Genomic DNA, 21111 nt, shown 5'->3' on the forward strand with positions numbered 1-21111 from the left:
TCGATGTTTCCGTTATGAGAATCTTGATCAAATAAGAGCATTTCTCATGCTATTCATTTATGATTGCTTAACACGAAATTATTGAAATATGAAAAAAAATCGTATCATATTTAAAATTTTAAGAGTGTTATTTATCTTAAAGGCCAGAGTTATGATTTTTTTTTTCTTCTTTACTTCATTGGAAATTGAATATTTTTTTAGGTTTGTCATTGTGCATAAGGTGACTTCATACATATTTTGTGATAATAAAGATCTGAACCCCTACATGTTCATTTCTGCTACTTCTCTTTGTTTGATTAGAACAATTATGTAACATTTGGATTATCCAAATTGTCTGTTGATTTTTATTAATCTGTTTTATTTTTGCACATGATAAAGGCACCACCGTTGTTTTTATGCAGTGTTGTTTTTTTTTTTACGAACAAGGGAAGTTTATTTGTATAACACAATTCAGTACAAAGAGAAATTTAGTTGCTTTTCGTTGAGTAAAATAGAAGGAAAGTAAAGGCATAATAAAAGCAAGTAAAGATAAAAAAAAAAGGTAGTATAAAACAGTTGGACCACACTGAAACTAATGATAAAGGTTAACAGTTGAACTTTATAAATTACACACTTCTCAATATTGACCACCAGGGGGCCCCATTCACCATTGTAAATATTCTTAAGTATAATTTATGCTCTAATTAGCTTTGATCTTCTGTCATTTTAGTTCTATCATAGATGAACTATGTAGATCTCAGCGTAGTTAGTTACATCCTATTCTGTATCTGAAGGGTTTATTATTACCTTGGTCCACTTTTTGCAACCATTATACCTTTTGGCTCTTCTGGTCTGCTGTTCTTAAGGTTTAGGAGCATATTTAGGGGATCTTTGAGCAGGAGCAAATTTGTAAGTTCATTGAGGCACATAGGAGGAGAAGCTCACCCACAACAAACTCTCCTTCACGTCTTGCTTTGTCCACTGATGCACAGCCATATTGGTAGAGGAAGGAGCCATCTTCAGACTGGGCTCATTATGTTAGAAGTATGGAAGCCCAAATCCATGAGAACACCACCACAACATTATCCCCCCTTCACCTAACTTTGCATCACTTCTTCTGAGCTTTGTATTGCACTTCAGAACCAATCTGTCTTATGAAGTTCTCTACCAACTGTTCTTGACCTAATCTGAAGGCCCCATAAGGTTTAGAGTGACAGCCTCTGCAGAAAGTTGGCAAACTCTGTCCCTGATCTGTCGCTTTACGTATACAGTTTAGAGTTGCTGTTGTTTCCAGTAGCTTCACAATAGATATACAGGTGCTGGTCATAAAATTAGAATATCATGAAAAAGTAGATTGATTTCAGTAATTCCATTTAAAAAGTGAAACTTGTATATTATATTCATACATTACATACAAACTCATATATTTCAGATGTTTATTTTGTTTAATTTTGATGATTACAAATAACAACAAATGAAAATCTCAAATTCATCATATCAGAAAATTAGAATATTACTGAAGACCAATAAAAACAAAGGATTTATAGAAATGTTGGCCAACTGAAAAGTATGAACATGAAAAGTATGAGCATGTACAGCACTCAGTATTTAGTTGGGCCTCCTTTGGCCTGTATTACTGCAGCAATGCGGCGTGGCATGGAGTCGATCAGTCTGTGGCACTGCTCAGGTGTTATGATAGCCCAGGTTGCTCTAATAGTGGCTTTTAGCTCTTCTGAACTGTTGGGTCTGGTGTATTGCATCTTCTTCTTCACAATACCCCATAGATTTTCTATGGGGTTAAGGTCAGGAGAGTTTGCTGGCCAATTAAGAACAGGGATACCATGGTCCTTCAACCAGGTACTGGTAGCTTTGGCACTGTGTGCAGGTGCCAAGTCCTGTTGGAAAATGAAATCTGCATCTCCAAAAAGTTGGTCAGCTGCAGGAAGCATGAAGTGCTCTAAAACTTCCTGGTATGTGGCTGCGTTGACCCTGGACCTCAGAAAACACAATGGACCAACACCAGCAGATGACATGGCACCCCAAACCATCACTGACTGTGGAAACTTTACACTGGACTTCAAGCAACGTGGATGAAGTGCCTCTCTTCTTTTCCTCCAGACTCTGGGACCTTGATTTCCAAAGGAAATGCAAAATTTACTTTCATCAGAGAACATGACTTTGGACCACTCACCAGCAGTCCAGTCCTGTTTCTCTTTAGCCCAGGCAAGACGCTTCTGACGCTGTCTGTGGTTCAAGAGTGGCTTGACACAAGGAATGCGACAGCAGAAACCCCTGTCTTTCATACGTCTGTGTGTGGTGGTTCTTGAAGCACTCACTCCAGCTGCAGTCCACTCTTTGTGAATCTCCCCCACATTTTTGAATGGGTTTTGTTTCACAATCCTCTCCAGGGTGCGGTTATCTCTCTTGCTTGTACACTTTTTTCGACCACATCTTTCCCTTCCCTTCGCCTCTCTATTAATGTGCTTGGACACTGAGCTCTGTGAACAGCCAGCCTCTTTAGCGATGACCTTTTGTGTCTTGCCCTCCTTGTGCAAGGTGTCGATGGTCGTCTTTTGGACAACTGTCAAGTCAGCAGTCTTCCCCATGATTGTGTAGCCTATAGAACTAGACTGAAAGACCATTTAAAGGCTTTTGCAGGTGGTTTGAGTTAATTAGCTGATTAGAGTGTGGCACCAGGGGCCATCAATTTTGAACCTTTTCACAATATTCTAATTTTCTGATATGATGAATTTGAGATTTTCATTTGTTGTCATTTGTAATCATCAAAATTAAACAAAATAAACACCTGAAATATATGAGTTTGTATGTAATGTATGAATATAATATACAAGTTTCACTTTTTAAATGGAATTACTGAAATCAATCTACTTTTTCATGATATTCTAATTTTATGACCAGCACCTGTATAACAAAATGGGTTTCGCATGATGATGGACGGGATATTTAGGAGCAAGAAAATCTCAAGACTGGAGTTTTTGCACAAGATACTATTACATTTGGTGGAATTCCCTTAGCTTCTGAGAGAAACCCATTCTTTTACAAATATTAGTCTGCATACAGCCTCGCTTTATTTAATACACCTTTATACACTGGAAAAAATAATGCAACAGCTTTTGGCATTTACTTAATCATATTTAGTTACACCATTGTTTTTATGTTAGTAGGGTAGGACATAAAACAATTTTGTTAAAGTAACTAAATATGAATAAGTAAATGACAAAGGTGTAGTTGTCATGGAACCGTAAAAGGACAACCAGCCTAGTTATAATTTATTAAACGTTTGTTAACAGAGAAGAATTGTATCTGAAGATGTATATACAGTATATCTTTATATGTATGTATGTGTGTGTTATTTTTTTTTTTTGCCTTTTTCATATTTCAGAAAGTACTATATGTATCCAATTTAACTGTTATTTAAACCCTCTTTGAAAAACATTATGCACATAGTTTATTAATATAATGGGGGTGATATGCATGATGTGGACCTATCCATCTCGCCCGTTGATCATTGCAGACAGGCATCAGGACCCCTCTGAAGTCTGATGAATGGTAAACCAGTGTAAGGGCTGTGCTGACCATCAGGCATACAGGAAACATGCCTGAAGAGTCCATACCCATTTTTTGGGCCAGAGGTCAAATCTGGGTCATGATGTGAACAAAAATGCATCATTAAGTATTTAATACGGAAATAAGATGGAAATACATAAAACATGATACATTTTCCTGTTTTAAATGCTTAACTCTCGTTGGTTTTCCTTTCCACTCACTGCTGACCGAGGTGATCAACCTTAGACATTAAAGTGACAGGATTTAGAGAAAATTTGTACCAAATTACACAAACGCAACAGAAGTACAGAGAAACTGAGAGAGGAGAAAAAATATCAGGCCGGCCATGAGTAACTTTTCTGAATGTTGAACGGAGATCAAATAAGTATGCAGTAACAACTATAGATCAACTCCTGTAAATACTGATTTCATGATTTATTATTAAAAAAATACAGAAAAAGGTTTCTTCTGCATTAATAAGTTATTTTTGTATATTCTCCAGTCTCTTTTCCAGACTTGGCCCACAATTTTACATTTGATTCTTTTTTTTTTTTTTAACCTTATTTATACTTAATATATTTTATTATTTTATGTTGCAAACCGGTCAATGTGCAGTGCACATAGGTGGGCTGAGCCAAGTTCAGCCTTCCAGATGAGCCATTCCCTCCCTCCCTCCCTCCCTCCCATGCTGCACAGCTCTGCCTCCTTTTAACCCCTGCCATCGTCCTTTGCGCTCCCATCATCTTCCATATTTCATCATCTTGAGCAGAAGCTTTTAACTCTTTCCCCAGTTTGTGTGTGCTGCCTCTCCAGCTCTGATTTTCTTTCTAACTGAATTGGGGCAGATGGAGGACTACCACAAACCGGACCAGCAGACGCTGCAGGCGCTCAGGAACATCGCCAACAGGCTCAGGATCAACTCCATCAAAGCGACAACTGCAGCAGGCAGTGGGTGAGAAAAGAAAAGCTGATCATATAAACAAGATGTGGAGGATTATATTAACACATTGTAAATATATATATATATATATATATATATATATATATATATATATATATATATATATATATATATATATATATATATATATATATATATATATACAGGTGCTGGTCATAAAATTAGAATATCATGAAAAAGTAGATTGATTTCAGTAATTCCATTTAAAAAGTGAAACTTGTATATTATATTCATACATTACATACAAACTCATATATTTCAGATGTTTATTTTGTTTAATTTTGATGATTACAAATGACAACAAATGAAAATCTGAAATTCATCATATCAGAAAATTAGAATATTACTGAAGACCAATAAAAACAAAGGATTTATAGAAATGTTGGCCAACTGAAAAGTATGAAAATGAAAAGTATGAGCATGTACAGCACTCAGTATTTAGTTGGGCCTCCTTTGGCCTGTATTACTGCAGCAATGCGGCGTGGCATGGAGTCGATCAGTCTGTGGCACTGCTCAGGTGTTATGATAGCCTAGGTTGCTCTAATAGTGGCTTTTAGCTCTTCTGAACTGTTGGGTCTGGTGTATTGCATCTTCTTCTTCACAATACCCCATAGATTTTCTATGGGGTTAAGGTCAGGAGAGTTTGCTGGCCAATTAAGAACAGGGATACCATGGTCCTTCAACCAGGTACTGGTAGCTTTGGCACTGTGTGCAGGTGCCAAGTCCTGTTGGAAAATGAAATCTGCATCTCCAAAAAGTTGGTCACCTGCAGGAAGCATGAAGTGCTCTAAAACTTCCTGGTATGTGGCTGCGTTGACCCTGGACCTCAGAAAACACAATGGACCAACACCAGCAGATGACATGGCACCCCAAACCATCACTGACTGTGGAAACTTTACACTGGACTTCAAGCAACGTGGATGAAGTGCCTCTCTTCTTTTCCTCCAGACTCTGGGACCTTGATTTCCAAAGGAAATGCAAAATTTACTTTCATCAGAGAACATGACTTTGGTCCTGTTTCTCTTTAGCCCAGGCAAGACGCTTCTGACGCTGTCTGTGGTTCAAGAGTGGCTTGACACAAGGAATGCGACAGCAGAAACCCATGTCTTTCATACGTCTGTGTGTGGTGGTTCTTGAAGCACTCACTCCAGCTGCAGTCCACTCTTTGTGAATCTCCCCCACATTTTTGAATGGGTTTTGTTTCACAATCCTCTCCAGGGTGCGGTTATCTCTCTTGCTTGTACACTTTTTTCGACCACATCTTTTCCTTCCCTTCGCCTCTCTATTAATGTGCTTGGACACTGAGCTCTGTGAACAGCCAGCCTCTTTAGCGATGACCTTTTGTGTCTTGCCCTCCTTGTGCAAGGTGTCGATGGTCGTCTTTTGGACAACTGTCAAGTCAGCAGTCTTCCCCATGATTGTGTAGCCTATAGAACTAGACTGAAAGACCATTTAAAGGCTTTTGCAGGTGGTTTGAGTTAATTAGCTGATTAGAGTGTGGCACCAGGGGCCATCAATTTTGAACCTTTTCACAATATTCTAATTTTCTGATATGATGAATTTGAGATTTTCATTTGTTGTCATTTGTAATCATCAAAATTAAACAAAATAAACATCTGAAATATATGAGTTTGTATGTAATGTATGAATATAATATACAAGTTTCACTTTTTAAATGGAATTACTGAAATCAATCTACTTTTTCATGATATTCTAATTTTATGACCAGCACCTGTATATATATATATATATATTCCGAAATGAAGAACGATTTAAGGATTATGAATTTAATTAAGAGATCTCACTTTTTTTCACTATTTTCTGCATTAAAAAAAAGTTATTTCTTTCATCCATGCGTAATTGTGTCTGTGTGTGTCCTCAGTTTTACTAAGAAGATTATTTCATTTTGGATTTTGATATAAAAAACTTGGCACTTTAAGATCAATAAACTATTTAATTGAGATTCTGGTTATATTTTGAAGAGCACTGAGCCGTGTTGTAGGTAATTTACTGTATGGGATGAACTGGGAGGATTGGTGATGAGCTGCTGCAGGTGCATCAGTGTGTATCTGTTTTTATAAGGGGTTTAAAAGCAGATGCATGATGCTGCACTGAGGCAGCAGCTGTATGCTCACTCTGCAGTTCTGAAGGAAGATGTGCGCTCAGATGGAAATTTGCAAAAATTAATATGAAAAGCATGTCTGGTTTGTGATTTAAAGCTAAATGCTGAAGTGAATTCTTTATTCAAACCTCAAAAATATGATAAATTAGATTTTTATATTATTATTTATTCATATAGGGCTGCACATGGTCTTTCTGCATTGAATTTGCATGTTCTCCCTGTGCATGCATGCGCTCTCTCTGGGTACTCCATCTTCTTCCCACAGTTCGAAAACATGACTGTTAAAATAATTAGCATCTTTAAATTGTCTTTAGCTGTGTGTGTGCATGGTTGTCTCTGCGTTGCTCTGAGGAGTTTAGAAAGAAAGAAAACAAATATATAAAACAATTAAGATAGACAGAAAAAAAAGACAACATTTAAGCTTGATACATGAAATATAAATGCAAACCCTTCATTACAATATTAAATGATCTCCTATTTATTTATTTCCCTTTTTAAACACATTTTCCAATTCATCACAGTAAAGGGTAATAACTCTCTGGGAGTGTCACTGGGATAGTTTGTAATCGAAACAAACAAAAAAAAAAGCATCCCATTTTGTGTTAAATGATCATAGTTTTGAGATACTTTTGTATTATGTGCGCTATCATGAAAAACTAGAAGAAACTGGTATCTCAGTGCATGTCCTCTTGTGGACGTTGAGTTTTGGATATTTAGGTAAAATGCATGCTGTGTGTTACTGCTGCACAGTCTAACAACATCTGGTGTTGAAAGATTATACTTTTCTTTTTTGCTTTACCCTGGCTTACTTTAACGTCCATATCTGTATCTCCAGAAAACAGAAATGCATTTGTCATTTCAATAGATCCACGTCTGATTTCTTTAACACCCCTTATTTTTGCAGCCATCCCACGTCATGTTGCAGCGTTGCAGAGATCATGTCAGTCCTTTTCTTTCATTCAATGAAATACCGACCTGAAGACCCCAGAGACCCCAATAATGACCGGTTCATCCTCTCCAAGGTAAAACTAGGCTTTGGGCTGGATGCACAATGTTGTGCCACACAGCACTGTTCAGTGTCTGGGGGGAGATAACAAACACCCAGGGCTATGCTTGAATCACCCTTATCATGTCCTCATTTGACCCATGTAGCATTTAGTACTGGTTAGAAATAAGTAGTTCAACTGGTGCATTAAGAATCCAACCTCTCTGCTGTGCTTCTTTAGGGTCATGCAGCTCCTGTGCTGTATGCTGTCTGGGCAGAGGTCGGCTACCTGAAGGAGAATGAGCTTCTTAACCTCCGTAAAGTTGATTCCATCCTGGAAGGACACCCTGTGCCAGTAAGGAGCAAGCTTAGTCCTGCAAGAAGGAAGAATTTTTAGATTTGTATTGCTTTCATCTAGACTGTTTGAAAAATTTGACAATTTGTGCAAAGAAAAAAATAATGTTTTTGTTTTGCTTCTGGGAGAAACTGAGAAGCATTCCATCTAAAACTAAATTTGAGGAAAGCTAAACAAGACAAAAAGAAGAAAGCTGTTCTCTTCTTGATTTTGTTTTTCTTCAATACGCTGAGTTTGGCTTTTTCTTGTGATGAGCTGCTGTAACGTCTGTATCCTGCAAAGACATCAACATGCAGAAAAAATGTTTAAAAAAAAATATTTGTCCTGCAATTTGTTTTTACTTATTTGACACAACTAAATGTTTCAAGCATTTAAAAAGCTTAAAATATCAGAAAATTATTTCCAGAATAAAAGCAAAATCAAGCTCTGGATAAAATAGTATCTGCCCCGTAAAAGATAACATCCGTTAAAACGTCTCAAACACAATGACTCATATTAAGCATTGTCGATGTCTGGCAATAATTCTTTTACATCCCAGAGAATTAAACTTTGAGGAAATTGACTGTTTATTCAATTTCTTTGCCACGAAACATCATTAGATTTAATGACTAGGACACTTTCCTGCTGTGTAAGCTAAATAAGCCGCAGCTTACTCTCTCGAACTAAAGGTTTTCTGATAGAGGAGAATTTATGGACTGATTGATTACAGGAAGCAGTTTTGCTCCTGAAGCAGCAAAGCAGCTGCTGACCATCACATTACTATGTCTGCCTGATTGTGTGATGGCTGAGATCATGTGGTTTCAACCTTTCTTATTGTTAAATCATTAACACTGACTATAGCGAATGAGACCTAAAGGGCTTTCGATGTCTTAAGTTTTTTTTGTTTTGTTTTATTTTTTTTTACCAAAAGCTGTGGTTAATTGTTTTTACAAGGGAAGTAGGTTTGGACAGCCTCCAATAATTACAGCTTTTTGGAAGTCATCATGTTTGACTTACATTAGGATGTTTTTCTAAAACATGTTAATGTGACAAGGCAGCAAAAATCTCTAAGGTAACAAATCCTTTTCACTACTGCGTATATTTCGACTGGTAAACAGTTGCAGAAAGAATCACATTAACAAAGCTTCTTCTGTGTGGCACGCACCATTGTTCTCTGGTGCAGACATGACCAACACTTTACATCAAACCCAGACACCACAACACTTGCACCCCTCTAAAGCATAGATTAGAGATGTGTTGCATGTTTTTCTCCAACTGTGAAATGACAAAGCAAACCATCCCATGTATGTCACACTGAGCTCAGATTTTGCAGTCTAAGGTGTATAAAATGCATGTTTCTCTCGCTGTTTTTGCCAACAGAAGCAGCAGTTTGTGGACGTAGCCACTGGATCTCTGGGCCAGGGGCTGGGAGCTGCCTGTGGAATGGCTTACACTGGAAAATACTTTGACAAGGCCAGGTAACATCTGCAGAAACATGATGCTCACTGACACTTTGAGTCTGTGACATTTAGACACCAATTAGACCTACCAGAAAAGAGCTTTCATCTGGTTCATCTTTATATCCTTAACTAGTATAGATAGAATATAATAACACCTGATTTCTAAATCAATTCAAAATTCTCAGTTGATTTATGGCCTATTCAAATATAGATAGCCTTCCTTTGCTCTCCATCTAACAAGCCCACAGTGCCGTTTATTTAAACACTTACTCAGCTGCGTGGTAAATGGTTGCGATCGCTCCACCTGTCTGTCCTTTGTTCCGTTGCAATCTAGAAAAACCCACGTGGATTTTTCAGCAACAATAAACCGGCATCGCTTTATAGTCTGTAAAAGGGCACAAACACAACATTCACACTTTCAGCGTGGATAAGATTCCAAACTGCTGAAATGTCAGTTTTAGAAACAGACTCAAACATTTTACTCTTTAGGGAGATTTTCTAAAAAAAACAGGTTGTTCTCCTGCACACAACAGAGATGGAAACGGGCGTTAAAGGAATGCGTATTCGCAGCCCGATCCCCTGCTTTCTGTCTGCACTCAATTGTTTCTGCTCTAATAATCAGACACTCAAAAACATGGTTACTCCATCATCGCTCTGCCTCATGTGTCGCAGGTCCTCTAAAAAAAACAATAAAAGCCCATACTGCAATGCCAACTATACTCAGATATGCAGATTAGGTTTTACCCTCTATGCTCTTGTGTTTATACTTCATATAGACCTCCTGAGCAGCACATCTTTCAACCCCCCAGGTGTTAAACTGTTATAGAATGTGTTTGAGTGGAGCAGCTATCTTTAATAAAGAACTCCAGCAGCTGTAAGGTGGATGCTTGTTCAAATACAAAACATGGATGAATTGAGGCATAGGAATACGGAAACCAAACTCAGAATAATAGTATTATTTGTTTCTGCTTTGATGCTCTGAAGATATAGACAAAAAATGTTCAGTTCCTTCTTATCTAGCTTCACTTTTCTTTGTAAATCTTGAAGATAATGCCGAAAGCAAAGTATTTATTCCATATAATCATTTGGTCAGCATACATCCTAAAACCTGAACGGGATTCATTGGGATTTTACTGGATTGATGGCTTTTTATAAAGGTGAGCATGATAAGGACCATGATACCCTGTTTCTAGCATTTTCTACATAACTGAAAGTATAGAATGAGCGTGTTCTGTAATATGTGTTTTGAAGGACTCTTTTAGAAACTGGTCTGCAAAAAAAAAAAATTTGTATTTTGTTCTTCTTTGCCAAACATTCCTGCATGACACCTATTAGGGTTTGTTTTCTCTGTTCAGAAATAAACTAATAACAATTATTTGCCCTTTTGTGTCAATCTGTCATATTCAGTAAGTATATAATACAATAAAGTTTTTGGATGTCTAGGATCTATATGTCTGCAAAGTACTGACTCACTGAAAGCTTCATTCTTCACCTCCTTTTTAGTTTAGACAGGATATAATGATTATAACGAAAAATGTCAGAAACATCCCTGACTAAGTTTAGGTTATCTGCTAGAAGAACTTTCACCTCGTCTTATTCTCAGCTCACACCTCATGAGTGCATTGTTTTTCTTCCATAATCAGTATTGTTGAAGATGTGCAGAAAAGTCTGCATTTTTAATTAATGCATTAGTCTAAAAGAAATATGCTTTATAACAACATTAAACACTGCATTTAGACTTCAGTTAACCAGAAGCTGAGCTTTGACGCTGTGCCACATGGGATTTCTCATGCTAGGAGCGTGTGCTGTAAAGCTGCATGTCTTGGCCAGTTTTTAAACATCAAAGTATCCATCTGACTGGAAATCTGTTGGAGGATGTTATGTCACAAAGGCAACCACTGGGGCAGGATGGTTGAGTGATGGAAAGAGGGTGATTAGAGGATTTTTTTAAGTCTGGATGTATTTCTATTTACAAAATCTCTCCCTGTTCGCAGCTATCGGGTGTTCTGTCTGCTGGGTGATGGGGAGGTGTCAGAGGGTGCGGTGTGGGAGGCCATGGCTTTCGCCTCCTACTATCAGCTGGACAACCTGGTGGCCATATTGGACATTAACCGCCTGGGCCAGAGTGACCCTGCCCCATTGCAGCACCATGTGGAGAAGTATCAGCGACGCTGTGAAGCCTTTGGGTGAGCTGTGGGAGAAGTGCTTGGGCTGTATCGTTTGACTGTAACTAAGAGCAACTGGGGCTGAACAATATTATATGGTTAAATTTCAGCAGAAACATTTCAGCTAAAAACTATTAAAATACAACTTAACATTGTAGTGGATAGAAAAAAGCATTTAAGATTTGAAGGTGGCCATGTCAACAGGCCCTATGGAAACATATACTATAGAAAACATTTTCCTTTATTCTCCAGCATAATTGGTAACTTCGTTTTCTGTTTGTCCAGATGGCATTCAATTATCGTGGATGGTCACAGTGTGGAGGAGCTGTGCAAGGTGCTGAGTCAACCCCGCCACCAGCCTCTCGCAATCATAGCCAAGACCATCAAGGGCAAGGGCATCCCAGGTACAACAACCAGGAGGAGGCTACAACGTCAGTCACACGTTTCTGAAATCATTTAGTGACATTTTAGATGATTAAAAAACAAAACAAAAAAAAACAACCTGGTTAAGATGGTGAAAACTGACTCAGATGGGGTTGGACCTGCCAGCAGTGGCCTGAGCCTCCAAATGGCCATAAGCCAGGCAGCTCTGTCCAGCTTAAGCTGCTGCAGCTCAATAATCCTTCAGAATGTGTAAGATACACTCCCAGGAGCCACCCTTTGTGCTCATGTTATGATAAGAAGGCCAAAACTGCTCAGCCACATGTGATTGAAAGAGACAGCAACCAAGAGACTGTTGTTTTAACAGTGCGTTCTGCACTTAGGGGCTTTATGTCTCTGCTAAGAAAGCCAAAAGTCTCTTGACCCCTTTTTTTAACCCCTAATGTTTAAAAAAAAACCTGTTGGGCCTTTGTGAAGTGGAAAATTGTTATGATTTGCACATCTGGGCAGGCTTATTCCTGTCTGCACAGGGATGATTGTAAAGATGATAAGTTTATACTAAAGTTTAGAGGGAGTTGTGTTTACAGAGTATTGTATGCTTAGAACCAGCAGTGTACATGGGATCCCTTAAAGCGTGCAGGCTAACTCTTGAGGACAGTTCTTTATATTAGATCACTGTGTTTATGTGTCTGTCAGCGGCTGAGGATAAGATGGGCTGGCATGGAAAGCCTCTACCCAAAGACATGTCAGAGAGCGTGATCCGAGACCTGCAGAGCCGCATCATCAGCTGCAACAAGCGCCTCTATCCTGCTCTGCCCAACGAGGACACATCACCCGTCAGCCTCCGCAACATCCGCATGCCTAGTGCACCCAACTACAAACCTGGAGATAAGGTGAGGTCAAGCATGTGACACTTTGGCTAGTAATGCAGCAACTGATGACATTATTAGGTTCTCTGTTCATCTGAGGTGTTATGGACTGGTTTGTGTGTGTAACCAGATTGCTACAAGAAAGGCTTATGGCGTGGCTCTGGCCAAACTTGGACGTTACAACGAACGCGTGGTCGTCCTTGATGGGGACACTAAAAACTCCACCTTCTCTGAGCTCTTCAAGAACGAGCATCCCAACCGCTACGTGGAGTGCTATATTGCAGAGCAGAACATGGTAAGACTTAGGATGCGCTTATAGCATCTAGGGAGCTTGGAGGTAGGAGGAGAAAGAAGAAGCATGAAGAAGAGGGAAAGGAAATGTTGATAACCTCAGTAAATTTTGGTCAATATTGTACATATTCTAGGTTCAGACTGATATAATTATGAAGCCTGATTGTTAGCATTTAAATAATAAAATGTTTGTTTGTTTTGGTCAAGAATACTAATAAGAAAGCTTTTCTGTTAGAATATTAACCTTTTTTGAGGTGTTTTTTTTTTCTTTGCTGAATTTAAGTCAGATGATTTTAAATGTTAAAAAACTGTCATTTTTTCCTGCTATTCAGTAGATAGATCAAATGAAGAATATTATGTTGGTTTAAGACTTGCGCGGTTCTAATAATTGTAAATGCTGATTATGAATTAACGCCACACGCCTCAGTGTCAGTTAATGGGATTAATTTGACAGATTAACAAAAAGTAGTGGGAAAAAAATGTGAAGAGGTGAAAGAAAACATGAATTTTAACATGTTGTACTGATTATACCTGAAAAGTGTGGCATGCATTCCCCTTTAAACTTTGGCACAACTTAATACAATGTGCAAAGATATAGCTTCAAATGTCAGCAGCTCAGATCCATTTTTGGTTTTGTTTTTTAAAATATTGCAGAATATCATCATGAAACATAAAAGCAAAGGTGGACAGGTCAGGATGTGGAGAAGTTTAAAGCAGTTCTAGGTTCTAAAACAATATACCATGCTTTAAACATAACATGGAGCACATACATCATTCAAAAATGATTAGAGTACAAGCTGAACTGAAATGCTGAGCAACTATAACATTAAGGTTATAATCAGTACAGCAGCACAGTTCATATTGAAACGCTTCATATATCTGACATTTAATTGAAGAGTGAAACCCTTTAGTGTTTTCAGTTTGCCATGGAGACAAACAAGCATGTGGAAGAAGATGCTGTGGCCTGATGAGAATGAAATGTAAACCTAAAATGCAAAACGCTTTATGTAAAGAAGTAAACATCATGATGTCCAATATGAAATAAAGCCCCATGTTTTCCATTGGAAAGGAAGCTGGTCAGGATTATTATTTGTAATCATAAGGCCAGAGATACAGTGGTTAGAATGGACCAGTTGGTCCAGACTGCCTTGTGTAGGGGCATAGAGTAATACTCTTAAGGACCTGCAGCTGTAACTTTTGTTTTTTAAATGAGAGATGACTAACATACCCTTCCTTCCAATTCACTGTTCTGCATTTCTGGACATTTCTCTATTGTATAATATCCCAATAATCCCCTGAGTACAGTAACATCCCTTGCGTCTCTCCTTCCTCCCTCATCCAGGTGAGCGTGGCGATCGGCTGTGCTGTCCGGGACCGTAACGTGGTGTTCGCCAGCACTTTCGCCACATTCCTCAGCCGAGCCTACGACCAGCTCCGAATGGCCGCCATCTCTGAAAGTAACATCAACCTCTGTGGCTCCCACTGTGGCGTTTCCATCGGTCAGTTCTACTGAGCTTTCTTTTAGTTTCTTTATTACGTCTAACAAAACCTTCGGCATATAATCAGAACACTGGATGCAGCTGATAGCAGGTATTTTATTGGGATTCTTAAACATAAAGTGGATGGAGAATCTGTGGTTTTAAAGATTGTCTCTCTTCTTCATTACATTATCAGTCTCAAATTGCGCCAGTTCTTGTGACTTTTTTGTCTTGTTGCTGGAATGATTTATTAGGTGAAGATGGACCCTCTCAGATGGGCCTGGAGGACCTGGCCATGTTTAGAGCCATTCCCACCTCAACCATCTTCTACCCCAGCGATGGGGTGTCCACAGAGAAGGCAGTGGAGATTGCAGCGATGACAAAGGTAGTCAAATATACATTTCCGTGAATATTGGGATTTCAAAAATTATCTCCCATGACGGTTATTTGTGGTTTGTTTCAGGGTTTGTGTTTCATCCGAACAAGTCGCCCAGAAAACAACATAATTTATAATTCCAATGAGGACTTCCATGTTGGTCAGGCTAAGGTCTGTAGCAGGGTTTCCTTAACTCCATTTCTTCTTAAATTAGCTCCATTTCAATTTTAATTTTAACTTTGTCTACTTGCAGTTTAAAATGGATATTTACATTCATTGTTTAAAAAAACAAAAGTAAAGCCGTTTAATCTTGCACTAAACCTGGCTAAATGTGCCCTGTTTTAGCTACGTTATTAATGCCAATTTCACTTTTATTTTTAACAAATGCCAGAAAGAACAGATGTACTTATTTCTACATAATTATTATAACACATCCACAAATAATCTAAGTAATATGGAATGAATGAAAGCCCAGAATTGATCATTGGCAAAGCAGCCAGATGCCTGAGGTTGACTCATTCATACACTGAAACAAATACATGCCTGAATAAACGTTATGGGAACGTCCAGCTATCATAGCTGTTAGAACATAGACAGGTTCTGCTTACAGATCAATACCATTTGGTGTAAACAGTGGATCGACAAAAGACGTAAAGATACAAGCTGAAGCTTGTTACAGAGCCTTAACATCCACATTGAAACCACTTCTACATTGACATGAGCTGAAAAGCCACTCAGAGACGAAGATGAAACATTAACAATGAAGATTACAGTTTGCAAATAGCTTTAGGGACAAAGAGCTTTATTTTTAGATCTGGACGAAATTTAAATGTTAAATGTTGTATCAAATTAATTATATTTTTGTAAGATCATCTGTTGAAGCTGAGAAGGTGAGTAAAGGAACCTGCAGCACCTCATCCAGTACAATCTGTTTAAACAGGTGATTATTCTTATTACTACGTATATACTATATACAGTATTATTATACTTCATTATACTTTTACAGTTCCCTCAATGAATAGGGGATCAGGGAATCAACTCCTTAATGATGAACAATATTCATTGTTTTGAATCAGCCATTACAAAGCAATAACAGAATTCAACTTTATTGTCATTCCACTGTCGCAAGTTCAGAGCAACGGAATTAATTCTCTGCATTAAACCCTCCCCCTTGGGGAGCAGTGGGCTGCCATTGTGTGGCACCCAGGGAGCCAGACTGGCAGTGGGGGATCGAACTCAGAACCTAATCATTAGACCACCACTCCCCCAAAATTGTATCCGCCCAACGTGGGGCTCAACCCACGACCCTGAGATTAAGAGTCTCGTGCTCTACCGACTGAGCTAGCCGGGCAGTGATATCATATGTTTGAGCCTTTGACCACCTATTGTCCAATGTTCAAGGCCACTATAGTTAGATTCTTATAAAGGAAACCCAGATTGTATCTACTGGAAAGAAATGATCTTCTAGTGCAGGCATCCCCAAACTCGTTCCTCAAGGCCCCCTGTCCTGCAGGTTTTAGAGGTTTCTCTGCCTCAGCACAGCTGGTTATAATGATTGCAGAAGACCAAAAGCCTGTTAATCAGCTTTCAATTAAAATCAGCTGTGCTGGAGCAAGGAAACGTCTAAAACCTGCAGGACAGCGGGCCTTGAGGACCGAGTTTGGGGATGCTGATGTTCTGCATTGAAATCATGTCGCCACCAGTCACACTAGAAGAGATATCTGGCCTGTGTGCATGAAAGCTGATCAAAGGGTAGCAACCTGAGCTAACGAAGATAAATGCAATATTTTCCATACTATAGAGCGCACCTCACTATATGCAATAATTATAGGCAATAAGCCGCTGATATCTACTAAACGGTCTCCCACCAAACCTGTAGGGGTTTGGTGCCTTTAGCTCTGTCTGCCAAAGGCATGTTTTACAGTTTCTATACTCCAGTAAAAGATGAATTGATTAGTAAATTAGTTGACGTTTATTTTAATAATCAATCAAGATTGTCTGATTAAATGTTTCAGCCCTAGTTGGCTCTTTATTTCAGCTCTGCAGGAGTTGAGCCCAACAGTCTCTTCATTGGTTCAGCAGCTTTAATGCGGCAAATAAATGTCAAAATGTGTGAATTGGAGACCTTTGTTCTCCGTCATGGCTCCGTCTCCGGCTATTAGCATGTTCTTGTGCTAAATGAAAATGAGCCCCCTATTCCTATTTCCAACTTTGACTTCCCCCTCCGGCGATTAGAAAAATACACAGAAAAGCAACACCTTCTTATAGTTGCATGGTTTAAACCGTGGGGGGGGGGGAAGTAGCGGCTTATAGTCTGGAAAATACGGTATGTAGAATTCTCCAATGCAAATAAAATCCGTCTTTTGCACATTATGCTCCCCTGGATTGACCTGAGCTGTGGACTCAGATATTTCTCCTTGCATTCAGGTTGTGTATAAAACCAATGACGACCATGTGACCGTGGTTGGAGCGGGAGTCACCCTCCATGAGGCTTTGGCTGCAGCAGAAATGCTGAAAAAAGGTTGGAGGTTACAGAGGGAAAAACAGACAAAAACATAGCAAAAGATACAGAAAAAACACAACACATGTAGAGTAATAGATGATTTTATATACAGATGATTTTTCTTCTCCCTCCTTATTAGAGAGAATCAACATTCGTGTGATTGACCTGTTCACCATCAAACCCCTGGACTCCAAAACGATCATCGACAACGCCAGGGCCACCAGAGGACGCATTGTCACAGTGGAAGACCACTACTATGAAGGTGAAAAATGACAAACCTGCTTTACCAGATAAAATTTCATACATTCTTGGTAGATGAACATTTCTTAAACAAATAATAAACATGAGCATTACCACTTTTAAACCTGAAACTTTGGTCAAATCTTAATCAACTTTCATATAAAGATAAAAAGCCCTTGTATCAAATTTGGAAATAAAATTATTTGCTTAATTTAGTTGAATATTTGGTCACATTAGTCTTTCATTGGATGTCAATTTCTGACATCTGTGCTCCAGAAAGAGTTGAACTATAACATTTTGTTATAGTTATATAGTTATAGATAGAAAATAGTAAATCAATCTGCAGTTCACATATTTTTTTATTTTATGACCACCCTGTGAAATTTCAGACAATTTATATTCTTAGATCCTTTTGATGATTCTACAGGAAGAAAACTGCATGTGCAAGGTTTGTGTAAACAGCTTATTCTGAAGGAACAGGGCTGTCAGAGTTTCTTAATTTCAACTCTGGCCTTTGGGCTCAAACTGAGCCAGATACAGCTGAGGTCTGATAGACAGAAGCTTCTTAAAACCGATTTCAATCTCCCTTTGTCTTTGCTGGTCCACATGTTGTTAGTATTCTTGATTAAGCTGCTGTTTCTGTCATTTTATTGATCTTTTTTGTTGTTTTGCAGCCTGTTAATGAAGTCACAGTTTTACAAACTAACACACAAATATTGTTTATTGGAAAATAAACAATATTAATGTACTTTAATTAGATTTTTTTCCCCCAGAAATATGGTTTCTTGTTTCTACTGCACATCTAACAAATTTTTGACAAGCCTAGTTCAATCTGAAAAACTCACACGAATAGAAAAAGACAATTAGAAGAATTGTATTGATACAATTACTTTTGTCTTTGGAGCTCAGACCGCAGCAGGAAACATTAGCACTGAAGTTTGAGTGATATGCCTGAACAGGAGCAAAGAATAGGGCTGTTTCCCCCCAGCCCTGAAACAGGTGGTGGAGTGGAGATAGATGAAGTTGGTCAGTCTGTAGACTGCTGGTTAGCGAGACGGAGTGTTTGAGCTGTATGGAGCAATCCGTTGGACTGAGTGAGCTGATACTAGAGCTTCACTCAGGGACCTGGAAGATGGAAGTCGAGCTCTGATAACACAGGTTGCATGAACCTGTCCATGATGAGCAAGCATGAAGCGAAAGTGGAGAGAAAAAAATCCCCGTTGGGAAGAAACCTCTGGCAGAACCAGGCTCAAGATTGCGGTCTGCTGCCGGACCGGTTGAGATGAGACTCAGTAAGAGTCCGGGAGGAATGACACTGATGAAGCTTTAGCTACGATGGTGGAGGAGGGGCTGGAGGTGGGTTGAATCATGGTCATCTGAATCAAAGTCAGACATTTTTTAATTAACCCTGGATGTAGATTGGGCTTTCATGGAGGTGTGGATCAAAACTGATTAGCTTGTGTCATAGGCGGATGAGGATAAGTAATCAGTTTATTCAGGTGAACTTCCACCTAGGCTCCATTTAGAGTGAATGGACAGTTGCTAAGATAATAATTTTTAAGTCTTGCAGCAGTTCATCAAATATATTTTGGTCTGAATTTCGTTGACTTAAACCCTCTAAAGTTTTTCTGGCTGTGTTTTTAGTTTTGTCTTATCTTTAAAGGAGAATCTCTGTTCTGGCTTTAAGACGTTTGGTTCTTCTAACAGTTTTATTTCAGGATTGCTCTTTATTTACCTCATCTCTGACCCGCTTCCCACTCCTTGCTGAAGAAGCATCATTCTTTGCCATGGAAACTAATGCTCTCAGTGTGATGCTTTAGATTTCCAGCACAGAGTGTTGGATTGAGTTCAGAAGTATTTGTGGAAAACTGGGACACAACAAAAGGTGATCTAGTCAAAAATTGTCACTAAAATATCTGTTGGCTCTGCTCTGTATTCCACAGGTGGGCTTGGTGAAGCCGTGTGCTCAGCAGTAGTGAATGAACCAGGATTCACCGTTCACCGCCTGGCGGTTTCCCAGGTGCCCCGTAGCGGCAAACCCCACGAGCTGCTGAAGATCTTTGGCATTGACCGCAACGCCATCGCCCAGGTGGTGCATAAGATGCTCAGCAGCTCTGCTAACGCCAAGTGAGGGCCACTCCAGAAGAGGCAGGAGCAACATGGTAACTGACACTTTTTAAACTTGTGATCACCATGGAAACAACAATTAAGCCCACACAGAAGGAAGAGAGGCCTGTAGGGCTCTATCACAATCTCCTAAGAGCAACCAAATCATTTCAGTCATAGTAATGAGGTCCTGCTGCAGATTTTGACCCCATCAGGGTCCCTCACAGATATTCACTCCTTCAACCTGTAGTCTTCTACCTCTGCAGTGAACTTGCTGGTGCTGTTGTTTGAGTAAACCTGGTTTGGAGTCCTGTATTTTTATATTTTTCTGTCTCACACCTGAGACTCTGAGGGTTTTCCATCTGGTCTCAACATGTAGCTCTCTCTCCACAGCAGGATGAGAGAAACCTCTGGCTTGGTCTGTTTGAGCACCGACTGTTTTTAACTCTTTTGACTTTCATTTGAACCACTTCACACAAATAAAGGGATTGTTTCTTCACACTCCCCCTGTCTGGTGTTGTTCTTGTTTAAGCAGAGAGAGATGGTGACGGGAAAGGAGGGATTTTTAAGGACAGAATAAAAGTGTTAGCACCTGTAGGTTTAGGTCTTATTGACAGAATCAGGGCATAATTAATTTATAGTATCAACTTTTTTTGTGTGTTTTTTGCAAATCAAAGTATGCAAAACAGTGGTTTGTTTTTCGGTCAAGTGCTGTTGCTTGAATACCCCTGTTTTTTGTTTTTGCAGAGCAGAGCTTAATAAGCATGCAATTTATTTGTATTCAGGTCCTGTCAGTCAATACTTTGTCTCTTTTAGATTCACACATTCAGAGACAGAAAGTTGATGTCATTTATCTTAGTCTTATGCTTAGTCGTTCAAGCTCAGTCGGATTAAATAGGAGGAGTTGTTAAATATAAGAAGTCTCCAGTTTTTCCCCAGATTAGGAATACAGTTCAGATTAGGATATAAAGAGGTACGGATTAAAATAAATACAATGTTATCTAAATAATTACAGGTTAGGTTTAGCTGTTTTATGTTGTCCTGCTGGAAGAGAACCTCCTGCTCCAGCCTCAAATCTTTGGCAGCCGGGTGTTCTTCTAGTGTATATAACCACCTTTACCGCTAAGGAGGAGAGTGAACAGTTACATGTATAACAAAAAACTTTGCATTTCTTTCTCCTCCCACCAGATCTGCTTTTTTTTAAATGTTTGCCATTTTCAATGGCTTGTTAAAAAAACAAATGGGTTTTCTTAGAGCTTTCTTTTAAAGAAGTTTTCTTTTTGACATTGTTTCT

The 21111-nt window shown here is 38.9% G+C and overlaps 1 protein-coding gene and 1 non-coding gene across 2 annotated transcripts; one reads left to right on the forward strand and one right to left on the reverse strand.

The window, feature by feature from the left end:
• The first annotated feature begins 4331 nt into the window (after positions 1 to 4331).
• LOC119789260 (transketolase-like) lies at positions 4332 to 20321 on the forward strand. The gene is made up of 14 exons (XM_038294084.1): positions 4332 to 4498; positions 7534 to 7651; positions 7856 to 7969; positions 9329 to 9426; positions 11403 to 11594; positions 11859 to 11977; positions 12651 to 12847; positions 12954 to 13118; positions 14457 to 14613; positions 14847 to 14977; positions 15056 to 15139; positions 17396 to 17489; positions 17611 to 17733; positions 19655 to 20321. Exons 1-14 carry the CDS (start codon positions 4392 to 4394, stop codon positions 19840 to 19842), a joined length of 1887 nt encoding a protein of 628 aa, XP_038150012.1. The 5' UTR covers positions 4332 to 4391; the 3' UTR covers positions 19843 to 20321.
• trnak-cuu lies at positions 16248 to 16319 on the reverse strand. Its single transcript has one exon. It is a non-coding gene; the product is annotated as a tRNA-Lys (tRNA).
• Positions 20322 to 21111: the final 790 nt, after the last annotated feature.

The sequence above is a fragment of the Cyprinodon tularosa genome, unplaced genomic scaffold (genome assembly GCF_016077235.1).
Source record: "Cyprinodon tularosa strain WSP-4 unplaced genomic scaffold, ASM1607723v1 ctg333, whole genome shotgun sequence".
Classification (NCBI taxonomy): domain Eukaryota; kingdom Metazoa; phylum Chordata; class Actinopteri; order Cyprinodontiformes; family Cyprinodontidae; genus Cyprinodon; species Cyprinodon tularosa.

Coding starts and splice junctions, on each gene's coding strand:
- LOC119789260 (XM_038294084.1), top strand. CDS start 4,392: ATGGAGGACTACCACAAACCGGACCAGCAGACGCTGCAGGCGCTCAGG. Junction 14,978..15,055: donor AGATTGCAGCGATGACAAAG/GTAGTCAAATAT, acceptor GGTTTGTTTCAG/GGTTTGTGTTTCATCCGAAC. Junction 17,734..19,654: donor GGAAGACCACTACTATGAAG/GTGAAAAATGAC, acceptor TGTATTCCACAG/GTGGGCTTGGTGAAGCCGTG.